General features: G+C 41.3%; 2 protein-coding genes across 3 annotated transcripts in view; both read left to right on the top strand.

Annotated features, from left to right (window-relative positions):
* The window catches only part of ZFYVE26 (zinc finger FYVE-type containing 26), a 32,971-nt gene extending 30,293 nt beyond the window's left edge, over positions 1-2,678 (top strand). The window contains exons 39-41 of the mRNA XM_072115179.1: positions 141-323; positions 806-850; positions 1,648-2,678. Coding sequence (XP_071971280.1) covers positions 141-323; positions 806-850; positions 1,648-1,857 — 438 coding nt within the window. The 3' untranslated portion in view covers positions 1,858-2,678. The remainder of the gene's footprint in view (positions 1-140; positions 324-805; positions 851-1,647) is intronic.
* A 2,613-nt stretch (positions 2,679-5,291) lies between these two features.
* On the top strand, positions 5,292-22,040 carry LOC140068726 (matrix metalloproteinase-18-like). Of its 2 annotated transcripts, XM_072114127.1 has the most exons (9): positions 5,292-5,566; positions 8,288-8,438; positions 8,880-9,061; positions 9,503-9,737; positions 9,828-10,211; positions 15,555-15,721; positions 18,778-18,949; positions 20,095-20,353; positions 21,842-22,040. In XM_072114127.1, exons 1-8 carry the CDS (start codon positions 5,345-5,347, stop codon positions 20,340-20,342), a joined length of 1,761 nt encoding a protein of 586 aa, XP_071970228.1. In that variant the 5' UTR covers positions 5,292-5,344; the 3' UTR covers positions 20,343-20,353; positions 21,842-22,040. The 2 variants fall into 2 exon arrangements, with proteins under 2 accessions (XP_071970228.1, XP_071970227.1); XM_072114126.1 differs by lacking the exon at positions 21,842-22,040 and having other exon boundaries at positions 5,293-5,566; positions 20,095-21,693.
* The last annotated feature ends 427 nt before the right edge of the window (positions 22,041-22,467 follow it).

Below are 22,467 nucleotides of genomic sequence, written 5' to 3'. Positions count from 1 at the left end.
ACCTTGTGCAGGACTCCAGGTTCTAGGAATACAATGTAGAGGAGTCCTGCTCCTCCCACTAGGTCCTGCACCTTGTATTATCCAATGAATTGGCTCGGACTGGAGTGTTCCTTTTAAATGTTCATCACTTTCCATTTCAGGATTTTCAGCTGGACGCCTTCAAGGTGTACAGCAAAGTGTGCAAGCAGCTGGTGCAGGAGGAGAGCTACTCTGAGATCCTGCAGCTGGTGAAGTGCGTCAGCGAGTCCGGCATCGCCGCCGAGAAGGACTGCGATCTGATCCTACTGAGATGCGTAGAAGAAATGCCCGACGTTGATTCTGATGTAAGACGCTGCTTATTGTATTGCACCTAGGGAGAGGCGGGGGGTGGGTCAGAATTTGCATAAACTATGGCTGCTTGTTTGATGTGAATTCCTGAAGTTGGTGCAATACTGCACACAACCACTAGACATGTGTGGCGCTATTTCTGAAGGAAAACGGCCTTCTGATCACCTGCCCTCTAGATGGGGAATAAGTCTTTGCTCAATGGTGGGAACTTGCTGATCACAAAAACCAGGGGTGCTGGTCCAGAATGTGTCCTATAACTTAAGACTACAGAACCAGTACCACATGGAGCCCTATTCATGCTAATGGACACACAATCTGTGAAACTTTTATATCCTTCTGCGACCAAAATTGGATCTTGCAGGTGTCGCAATGTCAGTGAGGATTGGCGATACCAGGCGATGTCTTGTAAGGCGCTGTCCCGGGTGATGTGGTTCTTATCCTGATATACAGGTTTATACTATTTTTATTCTGTTTTCAGGAACTAGACTTACTCATCCAAGGCATGAAGAGTGACGAGATCAAGGTAAGTGTTCTCAGAAATTCACTGGCTTAAGGCATTCCCCTGAAAACAAGCCCGGAATTATTCAACAATTAATTAAAAATTACGTTTAATCCTATTTTAAATTTTTACTTCTTGGTAACATTCCAAAACCTGAATTGTGAATTTCTTGTGTTGCCCTAATTTCTCATGTTGAGCAATGACCCTTTCCTTCTATGAGCACCTCCATTGCATCTGTCAGCTGTAGAGGGACACACTTCATACTGCTCTGAACTGTTGCACCTGGAAACAGTTTTGATGTCATTTTTAAAGAGGGGAATCTCCCCTTTATTATGGTATAAGGATTGTGTTTCTAGGTGATGGTGGACACTGAGATATCCATAGTTACAGCAAGACCCCGTGCACAAGCTTCTATGGCAGCTGTATGCGAGCTGAATGAACGGCAGATGGCATATGGCCGTAATAGAAGAACTTGTCACCATTACAGAAAAAAAAAAATATGTAGAAAGTTTGAGCATGTACTTAAGTACGGTCCGGCTGCACTCTCCATGAAAATTGAAAATGACACTCCCAACAGTAATTTAGACCATGTGTAATCCTTGTGACATTTAAAAGGGCAGAGTCTCCTCTTTAAAATGACACCAGCAAGGTGAAAATAGATTTTCACTTGTACTCTGAATCTTGCAAATGCCTTTTTTATTCTGAGAAATGGGGTAGAAGTAAAAATTTTGTTGGCATGCTGTTGCTAGATTACACTTGCCTTCAATGTCTGCAGGCATCAAATATAATGTACTGACAGCCCCTTCTCCTCCCACTCGCAGATCAAGGCGTTCCTGGCCTGCCGTATGATGCGCTCCGCCTACCTGACCGCCGTCAAGCAGGAACACGAGAAAGCCATCGAGCTGGTGCAGGAAGTATGGCAGACGGCGTACAACATCAATGACGATGTGGTGCAGGGCATCTGCTCCAAGTGGCTTGTAGAGCACCCACCTGTGCCCAAGCAGACGCAGCGGCATGCCTCCCGCAAGTGACCCCCGATACGGGTCATATTCAACCAGCCGCCATCTTCTGCTCCTCTATGTAGCAGGTCAAAGACTATCAAAATGTATTATATTTCTACCTCACTCCCTAACTGCGGATGCCCCACTTTTATACTAGTATTTTATAATGTGTGTATACAGTCACGCCGGGCGTCACATGATGGGTGCACAGAGATTACATATTACCCACAGTTGCCAATCCTCCCTACATGAAGGTGTGAGGCCAAACTCTGATCTCCTAGAGGGAAATTCTATTTATGAAATTTTTTTTTGCCTTTTTTATAAATTTGCACAAAATATAATAATTTCATGAAAAACAAACTAGAAAGTGATGATACTTAATCATAAACACTAGTCCACTCTCATTTTCCGAGACAATGCTACTTTTTTTATTGCAGGGTCTTATCAGATTTGAATAAAGAGTCTGCATTTATATTTTTCTTGGGAATAGCACCACCTCTGTTTTTGTGGCTGTGTCTGGTATTGCAGCTCGGAACGGTTTCATAGTTAAGCAGGTTGAGCTTGTAGTACCAGTTAAAACCCATGAGAGGCGCTGTATATGCGGAGATAAAGCACTCCAAATTATAGATATGAGGTGGTCCTATCCACCGGACATCTATATATGTGACTGTGTGGTTGTCATATCATAAAAGTTAATCAATGGGTTAAAACTGAACCTTTTTTTTTTTTTTTTCTTATTTGCTTTTAAAAGGGAATTTTTTAGCAATTTTTTTTTCTTGTAACACGTAGTGTTATTCCCTGATTTCACTGCGTTTAGGGAAATCACATTTTAAAGGGTTAATTTGAAGACTTTTTTTTTTTTTTTTTTTTTTTTTTTTTGTGGTTGGGGGTAAAATATAAAAAAATAAAAACATGGAGTAATCTTCTACCTCTTATGGTCCATTGATGGAGAGTGGTAAAGACTCGGGTGACCACTGAAACCAATCACATTTGCAGGAATGATGTCATTGCTGTATGTGTGACCGATCAGGACAGAGTGGTCAAGGCACCAGAGGTAGGCAAATATTCCTAATGTTTTTATTATGCACCTTCCTCGGCCACAAAAGGTTTTCAGCTTTGCACATAAAATCCCTTTAAACGTGCAATATTATGTAATGTATATATTTTATAATAATTGTTAGGCAACAAAATTAGGACCTGGCACAGAGTCCTCCGCATCTTTCCTCTCAATTTATAAGGATCTAATCACTAGACTTGATATATGTACTCTGATTAAAGTAGCTGTGGGTCACGTATATAAAACCATGCCCAGTAGCAAGACGCAGGACTTCGTGTTATGTCCTGTCTTCTGGCAGATGGAGGAGGCCGTGCAGTCTGTGTATGCTTATCACCTCCATCATAACCACTTATGTATCTGTGGTTGGAAGGGCACACAGATATACTTGTCACTCCCCTCAAGACACTGATATTGGAGTGGTTGTGACTTGACGCTGCGTTCAGTAATGGCTGCACGGCCTCCTCCGTTCCCCTAGAAGACGGCACGATGTCACAGGGAGTCCTTAGGCCTGCTGCCTGGGGGTTGTGACTGTGGCTACAAATTGTATCTTTAGGTTCTTTCACTTGCCCTGTTTATCTACTATACTTACCCTGGTTAAGTGAGGTTTTTTTTTTTTTTTTGTTATTGGTGGTCAACCCTTTTAAGGAATATTTTGGTTATGATTTGTATGTTCTGATTACATGCAGAGCTGCCTAGAAGTATCAGTATTGATGTAGATGTATTATGTCGGACCTATTACAAGGATGATTCTTGTCCCTCACGTGACTCCGTTTTACACCAGACCATCTGGTATATGTGATGTTACTGGGTCACTTGTCTTCCTGGTGTTACACTGCTTGCTGAACATAATCCCTTAGTATTGTTGAGAGACATCTAGTGGTAAGCCATTGGTTCAGTAGTCTATTGCCAGTCATTGCCCTGAACAAGAGCAAATCCTAAAAGAACCGACCATTATCCAGCTAGATTATCCTGCTAGATACATTTGTTTGAAAAAAAATTTTATTGAGCAGATTACAAAGGTTTTTTTTTTTTTTTTTTTTTTTTTGTAAGGTGATCGGAAAATAGGTGCTAACGGATGTTTAACAGTTGTGTGTTCATAAAAAATGTAAAAAAAATTAATAAGTAGAGGTTTGAGTTGTTAGACCACTAAATATAAAAATATACAATATTTTTTTTTTTTTTTTTCTCATTTCTTTCCTCTGAATTTTTGCAAGGCAACTAGCCGTAGCAGAAGCTGTCCCTTCCTAAAATCTGCTTGCTAAACAGAATGCCAATTTCTGCCTTCATGTCTAAGCTCCACCCCTTCCAATCGATTTTTAACTGCCAAATTGATTAGCAGGAAATTCAAACATCTGTTACTTGGTTTTTGATTGTATTCATTTCTAGGTCCTGGGGAAAGAATCAGAACAGTTACAACTCTTAGGGTTGGTCATTTAGCCTTCTTAGTTTTCCAGAATCGTGGATGTAGTCATCTCCTATTATGGCAGACCTATCATTCAGCAGCATAAGAATGCAGTTACATATTGCAGGGCCGTGCTGATCATCATGTAGGGATGATGTCTGTGTGTAAATCTCCTGGATCGCTTGCATAACTCTTATGTAATCTTATGACCCCCAAGGCCCTCTGACGACTTTGTTCTGGGAAAATATTCTGATCTATGCAATATTTGTAAATGCTGCTTCTTCCTGATTTGCACTGTGATCCTTGCACTTTACACTTGTGTATTTTATACAGTTATGTGCAAGTTTTTCTTGTAGAGTCCATGACTAAATAATCTTAGATGTTGGGGGGAGGAGGGGGGGGGGGGGCTTTTGTCTAACACAAAATAAATGACAAATTTATCAAATCAAATAAAGATTGTGTTTTTTTTTTTTTTCAGAATAGATGTGTCCTCAGTTTTATTTATATATATTTTAATTACTGTGGTTGTATAATAGTAATGAATTGATTGAATCTCAACTGTCTGCCAGAAATCTGTGTCTTCCATACATTGCTCTATACATTTTGGGACGTAAGAATTTCCCTTCTTAGACTTTGCCAATTAAGGCTGTCTTGCAGGCGTGTGGTGACTTGTAGCCATTGATGCTTCACTAGAGGATTCTGGGGAAAATTGCAAATACATTGACTTTAATCCCCACATGTCATTAGGCTTCCTGACAGTCATGCTTGATAAGGGAGCTTCATTACAAGGTAGCTAAGAGGCAGTTTTTTTCCTTATCCGATCTTGGAAAACATCTGCTTTGTGAATATTGAGATGATGTAAATGAGCCTCTACCCTTGTCCTGCAGAGTCTGTTATGGACAGTACAGTATGTTCCCGGGGGGCTTGTTTTCTGTACATTTTTGCTGACATGATTGTGAGTACACAAGACCTGTTTGGACAAGTTTAATGTACAGCCAGGTTAAAAAACGCAAGACCCTGACCGGGAGGGTTCAGTCTGCAGATCGCACAGCACAGGGATGGCCTGGAGATTCCTGCTGCTACACTCAGCGTGCCTGGTGGTGGCTTTGTTGAGTATTTTACCTTTTGGGTCCTTGAGACCGATTTCTGAAGAAGTAGAAGAAGGATCCCCTGAGACTGTCTCATTGGCCGAAATCAATAGTCCATCTGTCCTCCAGCCCCGCGGGAGGAAGCTGGACCCCGTGGCCCAGGTCAGCTCCGATGAGTTCAAACTTGCAGCGGTAAGAATTTCCTATAAATTTTACGTCCCTATTGCTAAACCTACTCCGAATGTATCATATTTGTCGAGGCAATGCAGTCCCATATCATAGACTGATCTCTTCTACATCTATATTAGACCTCATACGTATTTCTCATGGAATACGCAACCTTACAGCGTTCAGTCCAGAAACTCTGGGCTCTAACACCGGCGCGGTCTCCCGCCAACTAGTGACTTCCACCTTAAAACCTCCCCGAGAGCATCTTGACCTAGTGTAGGATTTGTGCTGATCTCTCTCTATCTGTACCAATTTATACACATCTAATGTAAAATCTCAGACAATATATTTTGGACTGTAGGTAAACTTTTCCAGCTCAGCTACATCTGTAAGGTATGATAATGGGATGTTAGGACTAGGTGTCCCGAGGGCACAGAAGATCCTGTGAAACCCTGTGACTATTCCATTAGAATATGACTGGAAGCATAACATGCCATACGTGGCCTCCCCTCTAATTATCCTGCACTTGTATCATTCACTGTCTATAAGGGGGGAGGGGGGTGTAATAGACCCTCATGCTGAATCTATAGGTATGTACCCACAGGGGAATCTTATGAAATCCACCTTTGTGGCTTCAGCCATCTCTGGGAATATACACTGACATACACCATACATACGCCTGGTACAACCATTGAGAAAGCATTGAATACACAGGTTCTCTTTAAAGAGGATCTGGAATACTGTCAGCACAAACTGAGTCAAACTACAATCATTATCTTGTCATGCAGCTTAACACCATCCAGATCACGTTCTTAAAACGTATCGTCCATAAAATTAACTTTGAAGTAATATATAAGTTGGATAAAGTTGTAGAGGTGGAGCTCTTTGCACTGGAGTCAAGCTCTCCCCGCCTCGGGACATCCCCTCTGCTGTGAGTTGATGATATGAATCAAACTTTAGGAGTTATTGTTAGTAATGTACCTAGAAATGGGACCTTCAGTTAGTGAAAGGGTCATTCTGAGTGGGGGGAAAGCTTGACTTCAGTGCTAAACTCTCCACCTCCATGACGTTATACAACCAATTTATATCTCACTTCAAAGTTGATTTTTCTAGTCCATTAACCACTCTGCTCCATTAAAGAAATGTGATCTGGAAGGTTAAGCCTCTTAACACACTGGTAGTTGTTTATTGTATCAATTGCTGCTGATGGGTTCCCATTGGTGATCTCCAGTTAAATTGATACTTTAGCCGCCTTAACCAACACTAAAGGGGTTTTTGAAGCTTTCCAATGATGCACCCACAGATTACACGACCAAAAATACATGTTTTAATACATCCAAAAATATGACCACTGCATAAAAATGACATACCGAAATGTATTTTAGGGTACGGAATCAAAACTAATCTTGCTACATAGATACAGCATCAGTACCACGTTGACTACACACTAGATGGATATAGATATATAGAGATATAGATATATATTAGGACCAATCCTACTACATAGAGCACAAGAACAAAGATAAGTATATTGAAATAAGGCCACATCAAAGATTACTACATAGATACAGGACTAGAACCAAGCAGAGTTGGACAGACAGCCTTATTATCACATTGGGAGTAATTTACTAAGGGCCCGATTCGCGTTTTCCCCACGTGTTACCCGAATATTTCCGATTTGCACCGATTTCCCCTGAATTGCCCCGGGATTTTGGCGCACGCGATCGGTTTGTGGCGCATCAACGCCGGCATGCACGTGACGGAAATCGGGGGCGTGGCCAAGCGAAAACCCGGCGGATTCGGAAAAACCGCCGCATTTAAAACAATAAAAGTGGCGCTTGGGACGCGCTTACCTTCACTTAGTCCGGCTCGGTGAATTTCCGGGCATTCGGATGAATTTCAGCGCAGCAGCGCCACCTGGTGGACGGCGGAGGAACTGCCTTGATGAATCCCGGCCGGACCCGAATCCACCACAGAGAACGCGCCGCTGGATCGCGAACGGACTGGGTAAGTAAATCTGCCCCATTGTCTGATGCTGGAGGATAAATCTGACTTCACCGATGATGGTAACCAACATGGAGACAGATGATAAAGTCACAGCAGAGGAGATGCTGCAGAATTGTGAACTCATGAGTCACGCCAGCACTTACTTTAAATCTGGAGACCCCACACATAACGACTTTGATCGGATGAGCTTCATGCATATTAAACACAAAAATGTTAGAACCTTCATAACACTCGTTATTTACTGTACAGTAGCCAATACAGTAATGTCGCCCCCACAGTAGCCAATATAGTCTGTGCTCCCCCCACAGCAACGAATATAGAAACAGTGGCCCTCCCGGTAGCCATTAGTCATATTGCATATAGCTACAGTGCCCCATAGACAATGGGAAAAAAATAAAACTTTGTGCTCTCCTCTTCATCTCTCTGATGCTCTGAAGCTAAAAGTGACTCTGCTATGCTCATTTCTCCATGACTTTGGAGGTGATTTTGGATCGGTCAACCATCTATGGTGTAAGGGTCTCTGTTTGAAGATGTCATAGTAATTAGAATTTGGCATGTGCAATGTTAATATGCTTGATCTTTAGGTTTGCTGAGTTAAGTATTGGTCTTTTTGTGATATTTTGAACGAAAAGTCCCTGTTACTTTTCATCTGATGGAAATAAGTAATGCACATAGGATTCATCTTTAGATAAGGTAGACAATAGAACTTTTTGATATTCCACTTTTGTTATCCACCAGGACTATCTGATCCAGTTTGGCTACCTCCCTGATGAGAACATCACAGACTATGGTGTTCCAGACACTCCGTTTATCCCGGAGGACCAGCTACCTGAGGAGTTCATCAGTGGACTGGAATGGTTTCAAAGACAGAACGGGCTAAAAGTCACAGGTGAGCTGCAGAAACCCAATGAAGATTGATGACCACCCAAGTTCCATTGAACGTTGGACTGCTATCGATGGTCTATTCAGAACAAGGCCCTTTGTAATGTATTCACTGCCTCTGTATTATTATCCTAAGGCGATCACCCTTGGAGACAACTTACCCATACCTGTATGTGGTCTTTTGATATCCTTAGTTATGTTTAAAGGCTTTTTTTTGTAAGTTGGGCATTTTACTTTCCTTGTAGCTACCGATAGTTGGCACAGGAGGCCACTTTCTTCTTTTACCATCCATGGTGCAATGCCAGATCTCCTCAATGAAAATCGGTACCTCCAGAATGAAATTTGAATAAGAAAAACTTTACTGACCCAGACATTCTGCGTTTTTTTGTTTTTTTTTTCAATCCCACATGTACTATACACTGACCTCCATTAATTTTTCTTTCTCCAGGTAGACTGGATGATGAAACTAGTGATGCCATGAAACTGCCCCGCTGTGGCAAGCATGAGCAGCGCATGTCCTATAATGTGGGCGCCAAGTGGAACAAAGATACTCTAACCTATAAAATCATTAACTCTACTGCCCGGCTACCCGAAAAGCTGGTCAAAGAAGAGCTTGTTAAAGCCCTGAAGGTACAACATGGCGTAGACTTGACCTATGAAGGTGTTAAAAGTCCAAATCCCTATTTACTTGGAGACAGAATTTGACCAAGTGTATATAGTTCTTAATTGTAGGAGGAGGCCAAAGAAATCCTTTTCTGTCACAACCTTATCTTGCCCATGGGCTCGTCCGATGACCCAAACTAACAGTCTATTTTGTAATTTGTAGGAGTTGCTGAGCCCAAATCCAAAATTTTTACCAGGCCCCCAAATATAATGTATCTTGCATGCAATGTAAGTGCTAGTGTCTTCATACATGTAAAAGAGACTCTTTATGGGCTCCTTATGGTCCCTGGGCCCGGCTGCACCTCCAGGACCTTCTACAACTTATACCCTTGTATACCCAACATCCATAATGTGATGATATACTCTAGCTGTATCGTTGGCACCAATGTTACCCCTGCTTGTTTGCAGGTCTGGGAGAGTGTGTCCCCTCTGAAATTTGTAGAGGTTCGTGTCAATCAAACAGCCGACATCGATATGTTCTTTGTGTCCGGACGGCACAACGATGGAGAGAGGAATGCTTTCGATGGTCCAGGTCGTGTTCTTGGCCATGCCTTCATGCCACCATTCAGCAAATCTAAGAAGGCCATTGATGGAGACTTACATCTTGATAATGATGAGACATGGTCAATTAATGAAAAGAAAGGTACCTATATATGTGCCGTTAATATTGACCAGCACCTTAATTTATCGATATATCATTCATATTACCAATTTTTATGCTGTGTTACTGTAGGTGTGAACCTTTTGCAAGCAGCTGCCCATGAGCTTGGACATGCCTTGGGACTAGATCACTCCACTGTTCCTGGAGCCCTAATGGCCCCAACTTACAAGGGCTACAAGCCATTGTTCCAGCTTCATAAGGATGATATAGAAGCCATCCAAGCTCTTTATGGAAAGCCCTCAGAGAAGAAGACAGAGAAGGTAATTTCACCTACCGTTCCATCCAGTCCTGCTAAAGCCGTGACTCCCAGCGCTGGGAAAAAGACTGTCACCTCCAACCCCAAGGTTACCGAAGACAAGAGAGACCCAAAGAAGCAGTCTATCGTCAAGTTATGTAGTGAAGAACCAATTGACACTTTTGTAGCTACCAAGGAGGGTTCTATTTACCTATTCAAAGGTAGGTATGGTCAGATATAACCTACTTTGGATATTATTATATAACCACCCAACTACGATGCATGAATAGCTTAAAAAAGTAAGTGACAGTCCAGCCTCGTTCCAGGGAAAAACTTCACGATTTTATTGGAACATATCCATATATTGCCAGTATTGTTTTCAATGCTCCTTTACATAACCAACGCGTTTCGAACGGGTTAACCGTTCTTAGTCATGGTGTATCTGAGGAGGAGACGCGCACTCGACTTTATATTATGCCTGGTGGAATGCCTACACCTGTGGAAAGGTGTGGTGTGTCGACGTTGTGCACGTATGCCCCTCCTATACTCCATGTTACAAAAGTTTACATGGAATTTTACTTATACAAAAGTTAAAACTTACCAAACTTTATTTTGATACATTGTAAAATGATAAACAGGAATAGAACGAAATGCACCTTGCGAAAAAAGTGAATGAAATTAGTAAATGAAATAATAACTAAATAAACACCTTCGTTGTTTCCTGCTCCCGATCAGACTTCCGGCATTTCCTATCACCAGGGCAACGGAGGCGTCTCCGGAGACTGTTGTTAAACCGAATCCGCTGTGACGTACCGGCAGGGCATAGGTCAGGAAAGGCGCATGTATCATCACGTGTTAGGTTGCTGTGGTGACCTGTGTCCAATGGGGTGAATATCGGAGCGTAAATCCCTACATTCAGTTGTAACTCCGTATATCAAAAGACCCTGAGACTACCATTTGCCAGGAGGGACAGTGTCTTCTTATGCGATGTCGGCTGGCGATATGTAGGTAAGTTGATGCGGCTCGTGTGGAATCATATTGGTGCCTACGTTGCCCTGGTGTTCCGGGAGTACAATCGGATGCAAGTAGAAACAACTAGGATAGAAAGATAAAAATAGAAATAGTTAGAGGCAATTGATAAATTATTCGCGTTCTGTGTGCATTCGGTTCCAGTACATGGAAGCTAATTCTGAGTTAAAATGACAACAGAATCTTAAGTGTATTTAAAAACAAAAATCAAAAATCAAAATCGAGAACAGGATAACTTCGGGTTTGAAGTGGTACAGCTCCAGAGTAAACTGTTCTATTGATCTGTACCATTCCGTTAGTGACTCTGTTAAGCATCTATATCCATCTGTTAGTAACTCTATTGAGCATTGCTGGAAGAAAATTCATATACGAATTATTACATATGTTTTTTATATTTTTTTAAAAGGAATTACCCGTAAGATATGTATTTATGCGAAAAAAGGTTAGGATAAGATAAAGGTTAGGATAAAAGATGTATTGATACCTTGTAACTTCAGGTTTGTAGCAATATAGCTCCAGGATGAACTGTTCTATTAATCTATACTAATCCATTAGTACCTCTATTAAACATTGTTGGAAGGGAACTCACGCATAAATTATTGTATGTGTTTGATAAGAGACACAATTAAAGGTATATGACGTTATGAACCTATCCAGACGCAGTTTAACCAATTATCAGGAACATTTACTCTCATTGGGTCTAAATTTTGTGCCCAATAGGGACTTTGATTTATATAAGACGATATTGGATATCAACAAGTTTGTACGGGATTTGACAGTCAAAAAGCATTTTTTTAATGTTGACGTAGATAATATTTCCCCCATGCAACCATCGATAAACGTGTTTAGGAATTTGTCTTTCAGTGACCAGTTAACCATGTCCACTTTATTAAGCCTAGACAGTGATTCCGCACACAAAATAGGGCTTGATCAAGTGAGGAATTTTAACATAAAAAACCCCACCTTTTATCCCATACAGTCCAGAAGTGATTCCATGGATCTCTTTCAGGAACGTGTTGAGAGAGACTTGAAAGAATTACATGAAATACACCAGAAAAAAACTCATAATCTCTCTCCACACCTGAGGGGGGCCCTGGAAGAACTGAGGACATGGGACGATATAATAGTTAAAATGGCAGATAAGGGGGGTATGGTAGTGGTGATGGATAAAGACATGTACTGTGACCAGGTATATGCTCTGTTAGAGGATTCCACCACTTACAGGAAGTTGCAGTCCAATCCCACTATGTGTTTCAAGAATAAGATTAGCAAATTGCTGGATGAGGGTTTAGAGCTGGGAGTATTGACACAGAGACAGGCAGATCTCATTAATACCAAAGATCCTGTAACCCCCATCATGCACGCCCTACCCAAAATTCACAAGGGGACACAACCGCCACCAATGAGACCTATAGTCTCTGGAATAGGCTCAGTAAATGAAAATCTATGTGGGTGGTTGGATTCATTACTTCAACCTCTTGTACAGAGAGTACCGGGTTACCTCCAGGATACAAAGGATGCACTGAATTCTATACGTAATGTGGTTTGGGCCAGTAATTACACCTGGCTCAGTTGCGATGTGGTCTCATTGTACACATCGATACCCCATGATATAGCCATAAAATCACTAGGTTTCCATCTTGATAAATATAGTGATTATGAACCGGCTTTGAAGGAATTTATCATTGAAGTATGTTCATATTTGTTGACCCACAATTTTTTTCTCTTCAATGGCGAATATTTTTTGCAGGTTAGGGGTGTGAGTATGGGGGCTAAATTCTCCCCCTCGCTAGCAAATCTTGTCATGGCGTGGTGGGAGGAGCAGTTTATCTTTACGGATGATAATCCCTTTTCTCATTCCCTGGAGTGGTATGGCAGGTACATCGACGACGTTCTGATTATCTGGAGCGGCGATGTGCCTGCCATACCACTCTTTGTGGAATACATAAACAACAATGAGTACAATTTGAGCTTCACTTTTTCCAGTCACCCAAGTGATATGGTATTTTTGGATCTCGCTCTGTATGCCAGGGAAGGTGAGGAGGTACAGTTTTCCCCACACCGCAAGCCTACAGCAGGCAATACCATACTGCATGCTGATTCACAGCACCCCAAACATACTATAAAGGCCATTCCAGTTGGTGAATTTATGAGGCTCAGGCGCAATTGCAGCAAAGATGATGTGTATGAAGAGGAAATTGTTAAGGCAAGCAATAGATTCCGGGACAGGAATTATCCCAAATGGATGCTCACCAGAGCCAAAAAAATAGTAGATAAAAAACATCATGAGAGGCTTGCGGTTCCTGTACAGACAAAAAATTTGTCTAAGAAAAATTTGTCCAAAAGTAATAAACCCACACTGATCTTGACTTACAGTCCACAATACAAGAACATATCTAATATCGTGCAGAAACATCTCCCTCTTTTGCGTGCAGATCCAATCTTGGAACAAATTTTGACCACTGGTTGTAATATCATACCGCGACGAGGACAGACATTAGGTAACTCTTTATCACCCTCATTATACACTACTAAAACCAATACGACCTGGTTAATACAAAAAGGTTTCTTTAAATGTGGCATGAATCGCTGTAATACATGCAAGTATGTACAGAAAACTGATGTTTTTTTCAGTAGTAACCATGAACAGGAATATCGTATAAAAAGTTACATTAACTGTAACACGATTAATGTCATTTATGCCATCATATGTATAGAGTGTGATTTGATTTATGTGGGTCATACAGGACGCAAGTTTAAAACACGATTCTTAGAACATCTCAATGGAATTAACAAAACAGATATTAAATCATTGTCCGGGGCTTCCAGACATTTCATAAATATACATCAGAAAGATACGAGATCCCTTCGTACATTTGCTTTTGAAAAAGTACTCAAACCCATCAGAGGGGGTAATATTAACTCTAAATTATACAATCGTGAGGCTTACTGGATCTTTAATCTAGATACTCGATATCCAAAAGGTATGAATTATAGAAAGGAATTCATGTATCATTATTAACTATTATTAATCACTATGGGTAATTCCTTATCAAACACATACAATAATTTATGCGTGAGTTCCCTTCCAACAATGTTTAATAGAGGTACTAATGGATTAGTATAGATTAATAGAACAGTTCATCCTGGAGCTATATTGCTACAAACCTGAAGTTACAAGGTATCAATACATCTTTTATCCTAACCTTTTTTCGCATAAATACATATCTTACGGGTAATTCCTTTTAAAAAAATATAAAAAACATATGTAATAATTCGTATATGAATTTTCTTCCAGCAATGCTCAATAGAGTTACTAACAGATGGATATAGATGCTTAACAGAGTCACTAACGGAATGGTACAGATCAATAGAACAGTTTACTCTGGAGCTGTACCACTTCAAACCCGAAGTTATCCTGTTCTCGATTTTGATTTTTGATTTTTGTTTTTAAATACACTTAAGATTCTGTTGTCATTTTAACTCAGAATTAGCTTCCATGTACTGGAACCGAATGCACACAGAACGCGAATAATTTATCAATTGCCTCTAACTATTTCTATTTTTATCTTTCTATCCTAGTTGTTTCTACTTGCATCCGATTGTACTCCCGGAACACCAGGGCAACGTAGGCACCAATATGATTCCACACGAGCCGCATCAACTTACCTACATATCGCCAGCCGACATCGCATAAGAAGACACTGTCCCTCCTGGCAAATGGTAGTCTCAGGGTCTTTTGATATACGGAGTTACAACTGAATGTAGGGATTTACGCTCCGATATTCACCCCATTGGACACAGGTCACCACAGCAACCTAACACGTGATGATACATGCGCCTTTCCTGACCTATGCCCTGCCGGTACGTCACAGCGGATTCGGTTTAACAACAGTCTCCGGAGACGCCTCCGTTGCCCTGGTGATAGGAAATGCCGGAAGTCTGATCGGGAGCAGGAAACAACGAAGGTGTTTATTTAGTTATTATTTCATTTACTAATTTCATTCACTTTTTTCGCAAGGTGCATTTCGTTCTATTCCTGTTTATCATTTTACAATGTATCAAAATAAAGTTTGGTAAGTTTTAACTTTTGTATAAGTAAAATTCCATGTAAACTTTTGTAACATGGAGTATAGGAGGGGCATACGTGCACAACGTCGACACACCACACCTTTCCACAGGTGTAGGCATTCCACCAGGCATAATATAAAGTCGAGTGCGCGTCTCCTCCTCAGATACACCATGACTAAGAACGGTTAACCCGTTCGAAACGCGTTGGTTATGTAAAGGAGCATTGAAAACAATACTGGCAATATATGGATATGTTCCAATAAAATCGTGAAGTTTTTCCCTGGAACGAGGCTGGACTGTCACTTACTTTCTTACGAGTTAACCAGACTTCAACAAACGAAGTTAAGTCCGTGCCGGTTCGGGTACACAGAGGGGCTAGAGGTGAGCTGGAACTTTTTCTCTTTTTACCGCATGAATAGCTTAACCTTGTGCAACCCCTTCAATGTTAATCTACTGTTTTCTAGGTGAATATTTTTGGGATCTAAATCACGGAAAACTACCAATGACCCCAAAGAAGAAATACCCACAGCTGATTTCTACAAAGTGGAAAGAACTTCCAGCATCAATTGATGCATCAATTAGAATGCAAAACCCAACAGCAGGTCAGGATGGGAAGATCTTCTTTTTCAAGGTATTTTGACTGTGGTCGATTGTCAATGTTTCAATGACCTTGAGTATGGACTATTAATGGCGGAGTAAGGAGCTCTACAATTAACCTTACAAATAACCTTTCCCTAAAAAGAAATCAAAGGGTAATAGGCTATTTAAATCAAAATCATGCTCTAAACCAGAGATGGCAAACCTTTTAGAGACAGTGTGCCCAAACTACAACCAAAATCCACTTATTACCGTGAAGTGCCAACGTGGCATTTTAAGCAGTAACTTATTGCTTCCTGTTCTACCACATCTTTCAATCATATCAGCCGCCTGAGGCCACCAATACAAATGAAAGAAGGAGGGCAAATTCAGACTATCATTGTTGCTTCTCTCCAGGGTCTCTCTGTACAGGAAGAATGGTGGGTCTAGCACCAGTTAATGAAGTGTCGCAGTAAAATAGAGCTGACAGCAGCATCTCTTAAGTTTCCTGGGACTGCAGGAAGATTTGATGGATTTGGTCCTGTTTGGTGAACTCTGTCCTGGGGTAAAGGCCTGAGTGCCCACAAAGAGGGCTCTGAGTGCCACCTCTGTCACCCGTGCCATAGGTTTGCCACCACTGCTCTAAACTAAGAATTTTCTAGTAATCGAGTTCTGTTGGCTTTGTGAGGGCTTTGGTTCCTCATATTTCCTCACGTTTCGGAGGGGGAACCTCCTTCCTCTGACATGTCTGACATGTCTGAGGAAGGAGGTTCCCCCTCCGAAACGTCACGACACACCGGACGTTCATTGTCTCAGTAAGGAGCCACCGCTGAGAACGTGTGAACTTTTCTATGGACTTTGGCAACGCACTCCGAAGTTTGGTGATGTACTGATGCCTTTATGTCTTGTTTAAATGATGAAAATATAAAGATGGATTGATATACACTGTCGGTCTCTTGGATCTATTGAAAAATGTTGCAGTGTTGCAAGGAGTGAGAGCCTTGTAAAAAGCAGACCGGTGTTCACACGTTCACCTATCATTTATAGCCCAAGCGGGTTATTTGTTTGGCTTTGGTTTCTCTTCAGCTTTGGTCTGGAATCCATGAAACAATTTCCAGAAGGACTAGAGACCACTACTCTATGGAGTACCAGAGCCTGGTAGTGGTCCCAAGCTTATAAAATCCATCAACTTTCAGACAGTTGGGTCATTTTGCTGGAAAGCCCAATCAAATTTTGGCAACTCATTTTGAATAACACTCATTTACCCAGAAATGAATGTTTATATGAATGTTCATCCTTTTAATCTTGAACACGTCCACCAACCAAATGTCATATGATCTAGCAAGAACCATAATGCACCAATGATTGCACCAAGTCAATGGAGCTACACAAGCGCCAATCCACTTCTTATATCATTATCTGGCTCGTGCTACCGGCTAATAGCCTTTCAGTATAAACAAGCTTTCGCAGGTTTTTGATCATAATTCATAATCCAATGAGTCATTAAAATATAAGTGAATTTTGCTCCCCTTAGAAGAAAAATGTTGTGGATATACACTATAAAAAGCTGCTGGCACTATAGTCAGACCATTATTTTGGCCCTGTGGAAGAAACACAGGACAGAAGATGGCTGTTAGTCACATGTCCACATCACATGTCCTGCACAAGCCTGGGGAGGTCATGTGATCATCATGTCTCGCTGTAGTCGGCTGCTTGCAGTGCATCCAGTATGGCCGGTGTTGTGGTGTCATCTCAGTGAGGTAATGTGCAGTGATGGCAGTTACACATTATTACTATGGTAACAGAGCAGGACAGTCTGTTACATCATCACTGGGAGCAGAGCTGCTACTGAGAACTGAGGGATCATGGGACAAGTAGTTGTAGATGACGGCCATCTTGGAGATAACTCAAAATCAAACTATTTAAGCTCCGTTTTGTGATGACTGAGTTTTGTTGTATTCATTTATTCATAGTATTATGGGGTTTTGTATCATAAGTTTATTTTATTACCCAATTATAAGAATCAGATCATTTGGACTGAGCTCTTGTTCCAGGCACAGGAAACCCAGATTACCAGTGAACGACATGAAGGTCTGGATGAAGGCCACCAATGATCTTACCTTTATGGTTCATCCTAAGGATCTGTTGTTGTTCATAGTTGGATGACAAATTTGATTATAGAAATTTTAGTGTATAAGCAAGCAAAGCATTGTAGAGTATAATGTGTGTGTAGAGTGTACACATCTCCAAGATATTATCCAGTGTTCATAGACTTTTGTCATGGACACTTTGTATACTGACCTGCTTACCCCTGTATACATACAGAGATACTTCCATACACCATTATGCAACTTCCCAGATAACAGGTGCACAACCTTGATCCTGTAGTAGACTGTATACAGAGCTGACCGGTCCAGTCCAGCCATGTTTGTTCAGCCAGTAGGTTAGCACATGATAAAAATAATTAACCATTTGATAGATCTATCTATATTCCTTCAGCTGTACAATATAAATGTGGCAGATTTTAAAGCTCAGAGCAATTTAAAAAAAATTAGACTGAACCACATCAAAAAATAAAGGAAACATCAATCAAATTCCAATATCGAGCTACGGATTACAACCGTGATCCAGCTGACTGCACCAATTACATGTGCATGGGGGCCAACCAAGGGACTTCATGGATAATAAAGATTTTGTTAAAATTTCGTCATGTCCCATTTTTTGTTCTGAAGGGCGATGACTTTTTCCATTCTCCTTATGGGGTATGGGGTCCAGTAGGGAGATAGTTGTTGGTGGACAGTCAGGTCTAATTTGTGTGGATAGCCTAATATCAGTTTGTGGACACTCTGGGGTGGATGTATCTTTGACCAAGGCCACAAAATGTGAAAACACTTCAGAATTGCCTGTACAATTCTGCATGTTGGTCGTCAGTGAATCCGTCGAGGCTAACCTGCAGCATTTTCTTCCGGTGGCCCCCTCAGCCTAATACTATGTAAACCTGCAGCATAACCAAACTGAAACCTGTCCTGAATTCTTAGACCTATTTTGAAAGTCTGTGACTCTGAGTAGAGCCAAATCTAAAAAGTATTATGACGTTTTCTCGCTTCCCAGGGAGATCGGTACTGGAAATACGACAACGATCAACTGGAGGCCGGGTATCCAAAGCCGATTAAGGAAGGGTTTCCTGGTATTCCTAACAGCGTTGATGCTGCCTTCACTCAGCCTGCCATCGTAACAAAGGGGAACAAAGTAATTCGGGAAGAGAGGATTTTCTTTATTAAAGGTAAGATGACTACTGCTTGTAAGGTAGCAAAGGGCAAGGTCTTTCATTACGAAGATCAAGAATCCTAATACCGCAGCCTACAGAATGGGGTCTCTCACCTTTAGAGTAGGTTCTGGCTTGGCTAAAATTCCTTGCCATTTTTGAAGGCTCTTTGATAAGTCTTTCTACTGGATGAGGACTATTTGGCATGCTGCGTTCACTTTAATACAGGAAAACAGTAGAGCATTGCATATGTTTTATTAGAACTTTATGTATCTGTAGATCAGGACTGCAAAACATTTTTACATGTGACAGGCCCCATTGTACTGCTGCAAAACATGAAGGTGCCACCAATGTATCCACAAACATACAAACAGCAAATGCCATACTTCAGCAAAAAAAAAAAAAATACCCCCCACAACCTTTAAAAACATCATACAAAAACTGCAGCACAAAATGCCATCCCAGAACTATCAAATCCAGAAACCTCAAATACAAAGTCATGCAAATCCAATACTAGAGGATATCTAACAAAACAGACCCTGGACCAGAGAATAAATAAACCTGCAGACTCAGAGTGTAAATAATACAGCCCCAGAGCAGACACTGAATAATGAAAATCTCCAGAGCAGACAGTACACAATACCGACCCGAGACCAGAGGGTACACAATACCGACCCGAGACCAGAGGGTACACAATACCGACCCGAGACCAGGCGGTACACAATACCGACCCGAGACCAGGCGGTACACAATACCGACCCGAGACCAGGCGGTACACAATACCGACCCGAGACCAGGCGGTACACAATACCGACCCAACACAATATACAGGCAGTTACAAGATAGGTTCTGTAGATTTTATTATGGTAACCCCAGTCAATTTTTTTTGGTCTCTGTGACAATTGGATTTTATAACTTTTGGATTGTCATCAGAACCAGGATTAATAATAAATCTTCATTACAGACACCTGTGATAACTGTTACAGCTGTTTACTGTAGCCTAAGGCTAAGGCACAGTAAATTACCAATATCCAGAGGTCCGTTTGTAACTAGGGGTCGTCTGTAAGTCGGGTGTTCTTAAGTAGGGGACCGCCTGTATTGTACTAAAATTCTATGATATTTGTAAACCATTATATATCAAAACATATCTCTATTTTCTTAAGGGAAAAAGTTCTACCTGTATGATCCAGCTGCCGGCAACAGCTCCAGCCCCCAGATGCTACAAGACGACTGGGTGGGAGTGAAGCTTCCCATCACTGCTGCCCTCAGCTTGAAGAATGAAATGTACCTCATCGGCAAAAAGAAGTTCCAGAAGATTCTTCTGCTCACGTACTCCCAGAACAGAGTCTACGGCAACATTCACCAGGCTAAAAACCTGGATCAGCTGATCGCATGTGAAACCACGAAATAACCAACATACTTGTAATATTCATGATCTACTACTAGTCACATGACTACTCATTTCTATGGCACGCTCATTATTATAACAATGTCTGTACAAATATGGGAAGATTTATCATCAAGTTTCTGAGGTAAAAACTGTTCTAGTTGCCCATGGAAACCAATCAGAGCTCAGCTTTCATTTCATAAACAGCTGTGGGGAAATGAAAGCTGAGCTCTGATTGGTTACCATAGGCAACTAGAACAGTTCTGCTCTGAGAGACTTCTGATAAATCTCTCCCATAGTGTTTATTCTGTAGGAGAGGTACCGTATATACTCGAGTATAAGCCGAGTTTTTCAGCACAAAATTTGTGACGAAAAACCCTAACTCAGCTTATACTCGAGTCTATGAAAAAAAAATTAACACTGTACTCACCTTTCCGACGTCCCCCGTAGGTCCTCTTCTGCTTCCAATGTTCCGGTGCCAACTCAGGTCCTTCAGATCCTCTTCGAGTTCTTTGTTCCTCTTCGGGTACCCTTGCAATGCCAGTGGCTTACAAACAATGATGTCGGCAAGCGGCTGATGTCATTCTGTGTGCCGGCCGAGTCTGAAGACCTGAAGAGGAGTCGAAGAACCGGAAGAGGATCGGAGGACCCGAGGCGGCACTGGAGCATCGGAAGCAGAAGAGAACCTACAGGGGACGTCGGAAAGGTGAGTACAGTGTTTTTTGGCTTTTTTACTACAACGGCTGGCAGGCTATATACTATAGGGGGCTGGCAGGCTATATACTATAGAGGGCTGGCAGGCTATATACTATAGGGGGCTGGCAGGCCATATACTACAGGGGGGGGGCTGTCTGGCCATATACTACAGGGGGCTGGCAATATACTAGGAGGCTGTTTCCAATGCATTTCCTACCCTTGGCTTATACTCGAGTCAATAGGTTTTCCCAGTTTTTTGTGTTAAAATTAGGTACCCCGGCTTATACTCGGGTCAGCTTATACTCGAGTATATACAGTAAATGGGATAAAAAAAAGTTATATTTTCAGTCTCTGTTAAAATAGATTTTAATTGTCCCTCTTATTTTGTGTTTCAAGATGGCGTCTTCTCGCTGGCCACCTCTTACATTGTAATGAATGGAAACTACAATAAAATGGTGTTTGCTATTTTTTCCAGTGTATTACATGCGCGTCTTCATGTGCAGATCATGAAGTGCCCTTTCCTTTTAACCTTTAGAGGACTCTGCCCTTTTTCATTTTTGCATTTCTGTTTTTTACTCATTCCAAAAGCAATAACTTTTTTTTTCATGTGTATGGGCTTGTTATCTGCAGGACAAAATGTACCTTTTAAAGTGAAATTAAAAAACACATTTGCGCCGTATTTTTGTGGGCTCTATTTTCATGGCTTTAAAATAATTCTTTATTAATATAGCGCACACAGAGTAAGCAGTGCTACACAGAGCTTGTCATATCAGTCCCTGTCCCCAATGGGGCTCACAATCTAATCAACCTACCCGTGTGTTTTGCAGTGTGGGAGGAAACTGGAGGACCCGGAGGAAACCGACACAGACAGAACATACAAACTCTTTGCAGATGTTGAGCCTAGGACTTGAACCCATGCCCCCAGCGCTGCATGACTGTAGTGCTAACCACTGAGCTACCATGATGCCCCTTATTTCATTCTGTGCTCCAAATGACACTTCCTCTTTATTCTTTAGGTCGGTTCAATTACCGGGATACCAAATTTATATAAGTTTTATTAGGTTTTAGTAGATTTAAAAAAAAGATGTAAATGAAAAAATTAAATCTTTTGTCCAAAAACAATATTTGCCATTTTTCCAAATTCTGAGGCCAATAACTTTTTCACACTTTGGTGTATGGACCTGTGTAAGGTGTCATTTTTTTGCGGATGTATTAACATGTATCACTTTATGACCTATAAGACTGTTTGATCAGTTTTTATCCAAATAATCATGGATGGAAAAATGGCGAAAAAGTGGCGATTCGGACATTTGGGTGCTATTTTCCTTTATGGTGTTAACGGCCAGGAATAATGTTAATAATATAATACAGCTGACACCTACTGTGTATGGAGAAATATCAGCCTGTGAGCTTTCTCCATACACCCCCCGCAGCAGAGGACGTAATAGTACAT

Source organism: Engystomops pustulosus, chromosome 7 (assembly GCF_040894005.1).
Source record: "Engystomops pustulosus chromosome 7, aEngPut4.maternal, whole genome shotgun sequence".
Taxonomy (NCBI): Eukaryota; Metazoa; Chordata; class Amphibia; order Anura; family Leptodactylidae; genus Engystomops; species Engystomops pustulosus.
The sequence above is the reverse complement of the archived record's forward strand: the minus strand, read 5'-3'. Positions and strand labels throughout refer to the sequence as shown.